Source organism: Condylura cristata, unplaced genomic scaffold (assembly GCF_000260355.1).
Source record: "Condylura cristata isolate star-nosed mole 26May11 unplaced genomic scaffold, ConCri1.0 scaffold00001, whole genome shotgun sequence".
Classification (NCBI taxonomy): Eukaryota; Metazoa; Chordata; class Mammalia; order Eulipotyphla; family Talpidae; genus Condylura; species Condylura cristata.
The window spans coordinates 81,838,485-81,850,728 of NW_004567102.1; the positions used below are offsets into that span (position 1 = coordinate 81,838,485).

Here is a 12,244-nt window from a genome sequence, read left to right on the forward strand (position 1 = left end):
GAGATGGAAGATAATAGGATGCAAACATTCAGATGTTATGGCTGTGAGACGGGGAGGGAGAAAGGAATGACCCAGAGTTCGCTATCAGTCAACACGCATTTCCCGAATCATCCTTTTCTTTCACACACACACACTGTTTCAGCTTCATACATTACACACACACACGCGTGTGCACACACTCTCACAAACACACCATTTAGGTTGTCTTCTGCTAAATGCTGGCTTCATAGGGAAATCGAACATGTCTTTAGGGAGGGCAGGAAGAAACACAGACAAAGTATTTTATAGTCTCTATAATAAATGCAAATAAATCAATACAAACAAAACTTGGCTTTAGCAAACTGTACATACATAAATATCTTTTGTTTTTACTATAACATTCAACTTTTTTTCACATAAAGCCTTTGATGATCTAATTTATTACATCCAGTCACTCTTTTACTTTTTTAAAAAAAAAGTGCCTTTTAGATTTACAGCTTGTGCTTCTAAAGCAAAGGTGAGATCATCATGCCCCAAAGGAAAACAAGGTAAAAAGGAAGCTGTCAGATAAGCTCTTAAAAACTGTATGTTACAGGTTCTGAATCTCTTTAGCACTGGTTGGTTGGGAGATTGTTCCTTGTGGACATGGCGCACAAGGATGTTGTTCTTTGAATGGATGGAGAGCACCATTCTCGGGGTGCTTGGGCGTCCTCACTCTCCTCAGTCTGAGCTCAGCTCAGGATGTCAAGCCCTTTCTTCCAACCCCATCATCCATTTGCTCTCCTCCTGCCATTGTCTAGCTTCCATGTCCAAAGCCACAGTGAGCTCAGACAGGGTGTGGAGGAGAAGGAAGCTGCCACACCGAGGGCCTGCCCGGGCTGCGCGGCCTTGTCTTGCTATCTGCGGTCAGCTTTTGGCCAAATCTGCTCCTGTTGCCAAGGCTGCTGTGGCTGGCAGCAGTAGTTCAGAGCGGAGGGGGGCCATTGGTGTATCTGAGCATGGGGTGGAATGATCTGGCAAAATTATTGGAAAGGGCACAACTGTAGTCCTCCTCTGACATCGGAACCAGGCAGGCGAGCCCGATGAGGAGCAGCAGGAGGAGCTGGAGAGGAAGGGCAGCTCGGAGCACTCTGCACAGGAAGGCTCGGCCGGAGCGAGCTGGCCGAGGCTCAGAAGGGGAGGAATCGGAGCCACCTCTTCTGGACCTGAGAGAAGAATATGGCATAAGTCATTCAAATACCTCAAGTGTTGGATGGCAGCTACTCTTCTTTTCCTCCCCTTTCTGGAAGCTAAAGGACCAGGCCAGACTCAACCCAACCTGGCAGTAAACTGCCAGCTTCTGCAATAAGGCCTGGTCTTCTCCCACCACCACAGGAAGAGTTATTTGGAAACTGTACTGATGAAAATCAGCATTTAACTTGGTTCAAATTCCATCCTGCAATTTGGTAAAATGCTTTCCATCAACAAAGATAACTACCCTACATACTTTCTGTCAGCAATAAGTCAGTGGATCCAGGAAAGTTAAAATGGAGAATGCTTTTGGTTTAAGAATATCAGCAGTACTATGAGGCAACATGGTTGCATCCCAGCTAGTCATCTGGATGAGCTAACACCCAGGTAATAAGAATAGAGAACAGCGCTGTCATTTTGCACAGACCCATAAAGCTTGGTCTTAGAACAGACCCTGGTTTCATCTTGCACTGGATCAGCATCTGGTCCTGACATTAGTGGGTTCTAAAGCTCCGGCAAAAAGAAGGCACTGTTGCCAGCCACAGAACACTGCTGCTGAGTGGTGCAGGTTCGAGGCTGGCCCTACCCATCACTAACTCTGTGACTTTGGGAAACCAAACCCAAATTTTCTAGGGAGCCATGTGGTCATCTGGAAGGCTCCCCTTACACTCAAAGTTCCTCAAGTTTTCTCTCCACTTTTATCTTCCTATGGACCTTTAACAGTGCATTAGATATGAGGCAAGAATTTCAGAAGTGGTAGGTAAGACAGCCTGTGATATATTGATGTGTAAAGTAAATTCAGGGTAGGGTGTCACTACTTTCCTTTTCTGATCACTCATGAATGTTTTGTCCAATTACTAATGGAAAAACGAAGAAATATAATTTACAAGAATCATTTTGTACACACACACACACACATCATGGCAGGTGCACAAAGAATAGCTATACCACGAAGATGCATCCTGTCACACCTACTTTGAATTCCCTAACAGGTTTTAGTATCACTAAGGACAAGGTTGATAAACACAAAACCACTGGAAAACAAGGTAGAAAATGGAATGATGACTTTGGATAATTTCTTGTATGTCAACACTGTTTCCAGTACTTGCTATTTGTTAATGTCTGAAAACAGAAACCAATGCCATCAGTGAGGGTTATGGGTGACACCAGGGAATAGAAATGCTAAAATAAAAAGTAGACATAATCCCTTTAATGAGGAACAAAAGACTCCTCAAGTCTCTTCCTGAGCCACCAAAGAAGTTGGGGAACCAAACAGGATGGTCCAACAGAAGCCTCAAGATGTCTTGCACCACTCTGTGTTTCTAGCACAGTCTTGTAGTATAATGAAAAAACAAAACAGAACAAAAACAAATCATTGGCCTAAATTGGAACCATGTTCTTTTCTGAAATGTACAAGTGATTGCAGTGTAACCTTGAACAACTCCACCTCTCTGTGCAAACCTCATCTTCAGCCCCTTCACATTAGACAAAATGGTTTTCTAGCCAGAAAGTTCCATGTTGTTTACAATTTTATGTCATATTCATTGGTCTGTGTAAACAGTTTACCCAGTAAGAGGCCGCAAGAGTTCAATCACCATCTAGTGGTCAAACTGATTAACTATCCTCATGCAAAGATCAATGAGCTGTTTCTAAGGAAGTAAACAGGAAAAGTTACATATTTTGTAAAAATATAGTAGAGCATAAAACAATCAAGTCCCATATCTATTAATGGAAGGGGGAAATAGAAATGTTTTGAGATAACTAATGATAACAACATTTAATTATAAAATATTACAAAACATAAGTATTGAGATATGGGCTTAGAATTGAATCTATCTCCAAATTTTGTAGCTGAGTCACTATTGACAGTGAACATTCATTCTTCTAATTGCTGGGCAACATACTTGGTCTCTATCTTCGGTTCTCTCAGTCCAGAACTAACCCCGGGAAGAAGTGTGTGCATGCTGTGCTGTCTTCCTTTAACAGCTGATGAAAAGAGGGCTCAAGAGAGGAAGTAACTGGCTCAAGGTCATACAATAGCAAGGGGCAAAATGCAAATGTCCACCCTGGGATTTTAACTCCCTAGACTTGAGCTGCTATAGGTAGGGTAAATGATTGCCCTCAACCTCTTAATTAAAGGAAATGATCTAGCACGAATATAGGGGTTCCAACGTCCTGGCCTCCCACTGAAATGTTCTGTAAGTTGCCACAGGTAGCTCACATGTAGCTGCAAAGAAGATCAACATTGTGTCCAAACTGGAAGTGATTTCCTCATGTCTCAGATAAATGCCTCTAACTATAAGGCCTCACAGCATCACATGGGATCAGTGCTGGAATGTGCAGAAGAGGGCATTCTGTCTGGCACAGAATTTTATCTCTTTGATCTCTGTGCCCTAATATCCTAAAATCATCAGGGCCAGACACCTTATGATTCAATAGTTGCCTAGTGTCTTGAGAACAATGGGCGGGGGTCGGGGGGAGGGCTAAGGGGGTTTACCCAGGAACTATGGACTGGATTTTTCTTCATTATTTCTTTCCCTTGACCTGTAAAGCTGTATTGGCAAACGACACTCACCACTTGTCAGTGGATGAATTATAACAGAAGAACAAGCGAGACCATGTTTCCTCATTATTAAATATTTGAATAAAATGAGGGAGAGTTCTCACTGACTCATTTTCTTAAGGAAGCATTTAAGGAAGCTAGCAAGGGGCAGATTTAGGCACAGAGTTGGCATTGCAATCAGACTGAAGTGCTGAAGAATTGTCTGTCTGTCCATCATTACTTACTTTGAACAATGAGCCAAAGATCAAGATGGAAACAAGGGCCCACATCCTGACTAGCCTGTGACCGAGAATAACTACAAAGGTCACCAATCTGGAAATGGCTCATGTGGGCTCATGTGAGGGAGTCTGTTAAAGGACATGGGACACTGAGCAGCATCAGAGCATTCCTTATTAAAATTTAATTAGTGCATGGCTACTCCTGTTGAAGATTGCTAACCTGGGAGAAGTAATGGGCTGAGATAGGGACAAAGGACGCCAAGTGCTTGGCCATCTTCCATGCACTTCACCTCCCTTCCATGCACTACCCAATCTACCTCTAGTGACAAATGTCACCCCCTGAGGGCAATTGCTAGGATTTCACCATGCCAGAAGTAGCCTCTTCTTTGGCACAAACTTATTCTAGAACTTTCAATATACTATCTGCTGTCCTAAGAACACCTAGGGTTCTGAAGCTTTGGGCAATCTGATAAGGGAAAGAACAAAGACGACACACTTCCTGATCATACACTTTATTTTCTCCACTGCCCTTATGATGAGATAAACAGATGCCAGTGGGGACCGTATTTATGAAGGAACAATTAAATTGTGAAATTATTCCAAGACCTAATCAATAGAGATTTTTCAGAAAAGTCTGTCTTGCACAGATGTGCTATTTTCTACAAGTAAATATTGATTTTTCTCCTCCACACTCATTCAGATTTTGGGAAATACTAAATAATACTGATAGGGTACTAAGAGGAATTTACAGTGAGGAAATTCCTGGGTTGTCCAGGATGTAGCCTGCTCTTGTGTGAGTTACCCTTGATACCTAGAGCCTTCCCCAGATACACATATCCAAAGATGAGCTCTTGGTACTCATGGAAGATTCCAGTCTCCTCTTCCTCAGCTGAATATTCTGGCTGGTCCTAAACTAGCTCTGGCAACCACCTACTGGCCTGGAACTATCATTTGAAGTATCTCAAAGACCAAGAGGCCTTGGTTATTATGAAGCGGCTAACAAGGTAATCAGCAGAGGAGTAAGGTCGATCTGGGTTCAAATTCTAAACCTCATGCCTCTCCCTGCCTGTGTCTTGCCTTTCCATTGGGGGTCTAGCCATGGCATGGGTGTTACATGAGGAGACACATATACAATGCTCAGCATGAAATGTTAACTAAATGCCAGCAGCTTGTCCTTACTGTCTACCTGTGTCATTAAAGCAAGCATGCATTGACTCACACCCTTGAGGCTTGTCTAGATCCAGTCTTTCCTCCAAGGGAAATATTCCTGATGTACTAAGAGGGCTTTTAAAGATGTGATCTATTTCCCAACATGTCTGACTTGTTGCCTGGAAACACAGGAATGCACACCTCAAAATATTAATGCACACTCGTGGTGGGGGGTCTTTCCCTGAGCTGTGACCGTCCCAGTGCCAGCCAGCTCTGCTTTATGCTAAAGCTCTTGAAATGCTTAGAATAAATCGATCCTCAGGGTGGAATATAGTGGCAAAGACTTGAAAAAAAATTCCATAAGAAACAGAAGTGTTTTCAGTAAGGACCCAGGGGTATAGGCAAACAAAAACAAAAATACAATCAGTCTGTGTGTTTGCTTAAATATATTAGGCTACCCTGAACATATTTTAAGTGACGTCCTTTCCTTTCCCTCTCAGAGTTTCAGTCAGTCAGGAGCCACTTCTTCAGTCTTAGTTATCTGTGTAGAGGAATTTTGCATTTTATAATTCAAAACCTTGGAGGGAATATTGGTGACTCCCTTTGCACTACAGAGCAGTTCATTCTTTGCTTGCTTGAAAAACAGTGTGAAATCTTCCTGTCTGTCAACTTCAGTTAATCTACAGTGAAGTTTTGAAGAGTCATTGGCAATCAGGTTTGACATTTTTAAGTCAAAGGTAGAGAAAATAAACTGGGCTATCAACAATAGTGCCTCAGGAAGCTTGCTTCTTAAATAGGTTTTATTTAAAATAATCATGGATGTAGTGAGGAACATTAAGGCAGATGTTTTTCAAATGTTTAGAACTATAAGGAGCCTTGGGAAGCTACTTATAGTTGTTTTAGGGAATCTCTAGAATCTGACACATTGTAAATCTTCTGGTGGCAGGAATCATTTTGTAAGCCCAGGAACTAAACATTCATTGTAGGTGTACAGTAAATACTGGCATGGATTCATTTGTAGGCTTAGAATATTAGAGAAGGACGTAGGCGAGTGACCCACTATCAAACTGAACTATACAGCAGGCAAGCAACAGACATTATTAATAGGTGACTGCAAAAAACAAGAAGAAAAAATATGAAATCTCTCCCTACATACTAGTACCCAGTTTCTTCCAACTTACTCTTTTTCTTTTGTCAGGATGAAAATACTAAAATTTTCCCACTGTGGATTGCTGGGGTCAACAATCTCAACTCTGTGCTCTTACAAAGAGCTTTGAAATTTGCTGGACCAGTGCAAGATCAAACACAAGGTACCCTGGAGTGGCCATGAAGAGGCGCACTGTGACAACCTGGGTAATGGATGAAGCTAATTCTCCCCTAGCAGACTCTGCAGGGTACTGGCAGGGTTCAGTGCCCCCTCCCCCCAAACAGAGATGCCAAGGAGGCAAGAAGAACAAGAAAGTTTAAGGTTTCTGCCAAGGTGTTGGAGGAAGTTAGCCATTCAGGTGAAGATCATTTGTATTCCAGGCACTTCTGAGAAGCAAAGTGGGCACGTTCAGCTGAGCACCCTGGGAGATGTTAATAGACAGCGCTGGGCTGGCAGAGCCGAAGGCGCTTGGTGGGGGCCACAGTGAGCAAATCCCACCTGCAGAGCACAGTTAGGAGCATGTTGAAGCACTTGCGGGCCTAATAAACAATGTCTTTGAAACGTTCAGAAGACCCGGTGGCTGACACACTGGGAGAGCAGAGATGCTGTGCTCGGCAAAGAGAAGGTGGCGCCCCCGGTGGGGTTACATCATGACTGAAGAGCAGTTTCCCTTCTCATCACCATCATGTATACCAACCAATGAAATGCTCTCTGGAACCCTGAGAGGAAGCTGTAGGGATATTCCCCAGTCCTGTGCATGGCACCTCGGCACCTTGAGGGGAGAGGGTAGACAGTGTGGTGCAAAGATTTGTTTCTCATCCACAACTGTCTCTAGAGCTAGGGGGCTGAGTAGACGCCAGAGCCCTTGCGGACACCCATCGGTATCTTTGAAAACCCTTGTGAGTTCTTTCCAGTCATATTTCATTATGGACCACACAAAAACCCCACACAACCATCTTCAAATCAAACCAAAGGAATAACAAGTGTCGTAAAGGGAGGCTTCACGTGAGAAAGCACATCCGAATACATTGTGCATGATTCAGTTCAGCGGGAATGACCAAATACAACTAGCAGTCCCTCTCAGCCCAGCTGGGGGGCCCAAGTGGTCACTCCGGGTTGTTTATGGTGCTGTACTTGTTCACCCCCCCACCTCCTTCCAGGAATTTGGGTTCTTCTTCTGTGGTGATCAGCCCAGACGGGCAACTACTGGACTCGGCGTTAAGAATCAGCAAAGAGGATGGGACTTTCATTGCTGTCAAGTTGTCTAGGGCAACACGAACTGATTAGGGACAGGGAGCACAGACACCACAGCAACGACAGAGAAGGCGAAGCACCTCTACTGCAGAGCGAGGGGCTGGGCAGGTGTGGGCACAGTGTGGGGGGCAGGCTCCCTGGTGCGAGCCTGCAGGTGTCAGGGGTGGGTGTCTGAGTGTGCAGCTGAAGAGAAGTTTCAGGATAAGCAGAAAGAGAGAAGGTAGTCATAGAAAACTGAAATGAACACCAAATTAGGACTGCCATTTGGAGAACCCCAAACCCACAATCTGGATAAAACATGAAAACAAAAGAAAAGCTGGGGAGGTTAGTAGATTTTATTCAGATTTGTGGGTTCTGGGAAGTGGTAAAATAACTCACTGATCTATTACCTGTCTTATTGTAAAATCTAGAAGTAAAGAGGATGATGAAAGCCTGCCATGAACCAAATGGCTATCGTGCCAGGAGGACGTACATCGACTCTGTGGCGCACACGGACCACTGTTGGAAGTGCCAGACGGCCAAGGTGGTGTTAGAATTTTGGTGGGGTCCAGATATTTTATGCTCTATGATTTCCTTGCACTTTCCAGTTAGAGAACGTTCTTCCAATTTTTAAAGAAAGGATGAAAGTAATTTTTCAACTACCCCAAGGCAGACCAGAGAAGGCCTACCAAAATCATGGACCATTTTCATCATCCTCTTGGAGTTCTAGAACAGTGTGGAAACCAGGAGAACAAGGTACCTGCTATGTGGACTGTTGACAGAGGGTCCAGGCTGTGAGGGACTACATTTGCCTCGTGGCTGTTTGCAATGAACAGGGGGTAAAGAAAGAAGAATGTTCAGTCCAGGCAAATAAAGACAAGCTATTGATGAAAATTAAAACTAAAAGTGCAGCAAAGGAAAAATAAATCAAATGAAATGATCAGTACCCATGAATTAAGGAAACTGGCTTTTCTTTGTTGAAAAAGTGAAGTGAATTTGCATTATTCTCATTTTTGAAATAAATTGTTATTTGGGAATCCACACCACAATAGGTGCATTTCTCCTCACTTTTTATGATAAAAATGCAAATGACTATGTTATCCGAGATTGTCCGTGTATTTACTTACAAGAGACATAAAATCCATGTCGTGCTCTACATTTCAAATATAGTTTACATATTTTTTCATCTTTGAGAACACCGACACAGCATTAAAATTCTTAGCATATACAAATAAAATCAGTAGTAGGAGGCTGTACTTTATAAAGTGATGAAGACCCAACCAGTTATTCAAATTTCCTGAAGGTCAACCAGTGAAATATTCAATTTCATAAAGGCTGAAGAAGACATGAAAAGCCAGTATTCCTTCACATTCGTAAACTAGGATCTATAGGACACTAGTGAATGTAGTAAAGAACAATCCTAAAAAGGATAATAACATTTATCAGCATAGAACTTAAGTTTATAAACAAACAATAAAAAACTACAAACAAAATCAATACTTCTAAAAACTAAGGAAAATGGAATGATAATAAAAATGAATATAATTATAAAGCTGGACAAAAAAGTAACAAAACAAAAAACAAGCTTCTAATTACACAGAGAAAATCGGGGTATAGAGGATAACAGGCCAAATCTGTCTCTTCCTCATTGTGTGCCAGTGAGGTAGCCCCCTACAGGCCTTGTGGGTAAGTTGTCTGAAGGTGTTGCCATTTGGGGGGGCAGGACAGTCACCGAAACCCTTCGGGAGCTGCTTGGTTGCAGCATTAGCAGAGCCTCTACTTGTCTGGTAAATGCAGGGGTCTCACAGCTGTGTCCACCCCAGGCTGAGGGACCCTGGCATGGAGCCTACATGTCTAGGCGGACTATGTTGGTGTTGGTTTGAAAGGAGGAACCATCCAAGGGGCCATTCTAGAAAAGGCCGTTGGAACAAAATAATGTCTCCTTGCAAAGCAACCACATTAAGCCCTGAGTTTCTGACAACAAAACCACTGTTTTAGTTCCTGAGTGCGTATGGGAGTGGGTGGGGCACGGAGCACGGAACAGGGCTGAGGAAACAGCACTTCACTGTGTCACTGTGTGACAGCCAGCTCTCTGCATGGGCGCCCTGTGTGGGCACAAACACTGTCACTGTCCAGCGCTCCCTCCCATGGGCCAACTGGAAAGGACCAGTAGAAAGTTACCGTTCTCTGCCTGTTTGGAGTGCTTCTCCCTGATGTCGGACTCACAGATCCTGAGGTGTCCAGTTCATCAGCCGAAGACCAGGAAGACAAATCCTATGTGAGAAAGACTCTTTTAATGATATTGTGTCCCAGAACAATGATAACTCGGTCAAACCTAAGGCAATTCCCAACTCGACCCTAACCTCTATTAAAACAAACAAACAAAAAACCAAGCCATGCCTTGAGGAAAACAATCAAGCCAAAGCTTACATGTATTAAGCTTCCCTGTTTGTAAACTTGGCTCTTCTGGAAAACAGAGCTATAACTTTGCTATTTCTGTGTCACTTGCAGCTTTATTACTTCACTGAATCACAGATGTAAGTTGAAACGAAGGAGATGAAGTTATCTGCCTGATAGTTACAAGTTGTTCGGGCTAGAGAGAAACCCATCCATTGAGTTAGAAACAAAACCGTCATCCAGGAACCTGATTTTTGGCATCGGAAATTGTCTTGTTTTCAGAATGGGCTTTTTTTTTGCAAGTTTACAGAAGGGCAAAAGTGTTCATAATAGGATTTCACAACTGAACTTGAAATCTGACCAAGCATCTCTGTTTGCACAAATGCATTTCTCAAAGCTAATAATATGACCATGATGCAGTAATTAAAAAAATCTAAAATATAATTTAGCAAAGGACATTTTCCATGAATTATTTGTTGTCTAAGTCAAGAAATTCATGTTCCTAGGATTTGAATACAAGAATTAAATGCAACAACTGGTTGTGATCAACCACAGCTGTGTAGCTAGAAACCTGACAGTTCATAAATAAACTGTGAAATAAAATGCCACAATTGTGTTGGTAATAGGGTTAGCAGTAAAAGGTCAGAGGCCTTGTAGATGTAATAGAATTTAAAGCAGTCATATTATAAAAGTTTGGTTAGCTTTGTTATTCTGAGGCAAGAATTGTATGAGTAGTTATAGAGTGCTTGCTTTATTCTGACATGTGCTTGATGCAAAGTCTTTCTAAGGTGGACAAAGGCGACTCTTCTTTGAGAGCCTGCGTGAAAGGTTCCACAGAGAGAAGACATCACTGAGCTGGTAATAGTGACGTTTCCTTGCTTCATGTCTAAGAGGAACATCGAACAGTTAACAACTCACTCACTAGAGCGTGGGTCTGGGTGAGATCGCAGCCTCCTTGTACCTCAAAGGCCAACACAAACTGAGCCACAGAGGGCAGAGAGGACACTCATATTTCACTAGATGGGGGGAAGTGGAGAGACATGTCTGGAGGCTGTGGGGTTGAGCAAGGGGCACAAACAGCTGAACAGCTAGCCCAGCCAGGACCACAAGATAGGAAAAGTGGAAGTGTGTTGGAGGCATAAACGCATGATTCGAGGTAGCTGCACAGGCCACGACCCCATAAGAGGACAAAGAGAAGGTGCCTAGACTGCACTGCCACCCCTCTGCTGCTGAGAATATGGACTCTGAGAAGGGACTCAATAATGTACATACTGCCAAGCTCTCATCCGGGATCCCAGAGAGGAAAGACATTCATGGTATGAGGCACTGAACCACATCTTTTCCAGCATTTGCAATAGTTGCTGGAAGCCTCCATGACCCTCCCCCTGATGCAACGCATGCAAATACCTCAGTCAGGAAGTCAGCAGAGGCCAAAATAATCAAATCAAAGCAAGCTGTAATGTACCTATAAAACCCCAAGGCTCTGGTAAAAAGCTCTGAGAAATAACAAAAACAGTGGTGTGGCAGATTACAAAATTAACATACAACAGTCTGCTGCATTTCCATATGCATATAATGAACTAGCAGAAAGAAAAATCAGGAAGACAATCCCATTTACAATCATGTAAAAAGTAAAGACCTTGGAATAAATTTAACCAATGAAGTGAAAGCCCTCGTCAACATAAACTGTAAGACCAGGCTGAAAGAAATAGAAAAAAAAAAAATGGAAAACTGTTTTGTGTTCATGGATTGAAAGAATTATCATTGTTAAAATGGTTATAGTACTAAAGTAATATACAGATTCAATACAACCCTTATCAAATTCCAGTGGCATTCTTCACAGGAAGAATGAAAAATCATAAATTTTTGTGGAAGCAGACCCTGTATAGCAAAAATATTCCTGAGACAATAAAACAAAAATGGAGATATCAAGTGCCATGATTTCAAGCTATACTAAAAAGTGATAGTGGAAGCAGGATGGAGAGCCAGAGGGAGATCTGAGGGAGGCACGTGGAGCAGAGAGACTTGTGAAGAGCTGCTAAAGAACGTGAACAATGAAGCCACCATTTCTTTTGGCTCTGGTGATCTGTTCTGTAGTCAGTACAAACTTGAAGATGGTGTCGAAGAGAAATTCTGAATTTATTCCTGCCCCCTCCAATAAAACATTATCATGGGACTTCCGGAAGATGGTGGCAGAGTAAAGACGCCGAGATCACCGCGTCCAAGCAGGCATAGGAATTGAGGACTGAAAACAGACTATAGACTCACTTACTACAAGTTTTAACCCAAACGAAAACACCCTGGACTCACTAGAAGGTAGATAACTGC

General features: G+C 42.8%; 1 protein-coding gene across 1 annotated transcript in view; it reads right to left on the reverse strand.

Moving 5' to 3' along the window:
• Nucleotides 1-278: 278 nt before the first annotated feature.
• SYNE1 (spectrin repeat containing, nuclear envelope 1) overlaps nt 279-12,244 on the reverse strand; it is a 424,261-nt gene continuing 412,295 nt past the window's right edge. Inside the window, exons 140-142 of the mRNA XM_012735121.1 lie at nt 9,701-9,793; nt 8,280-8,338; nt 279-1,184 (exon numbers count right to left, since the gene is read on the reverse strand). Of these exons, the coding sequence (XP_012590575.1) occupies nt 944-1,184; nt 8,280-8,338; nt 9,701-9,793 (393 nt within the window). The 3' untranslated portion in view covers nt 279-943. The remainder of the gene's footprint in view (nt 1,185-8,279; nt 8,339-9,700; nt 9,794-12,244) is intronic.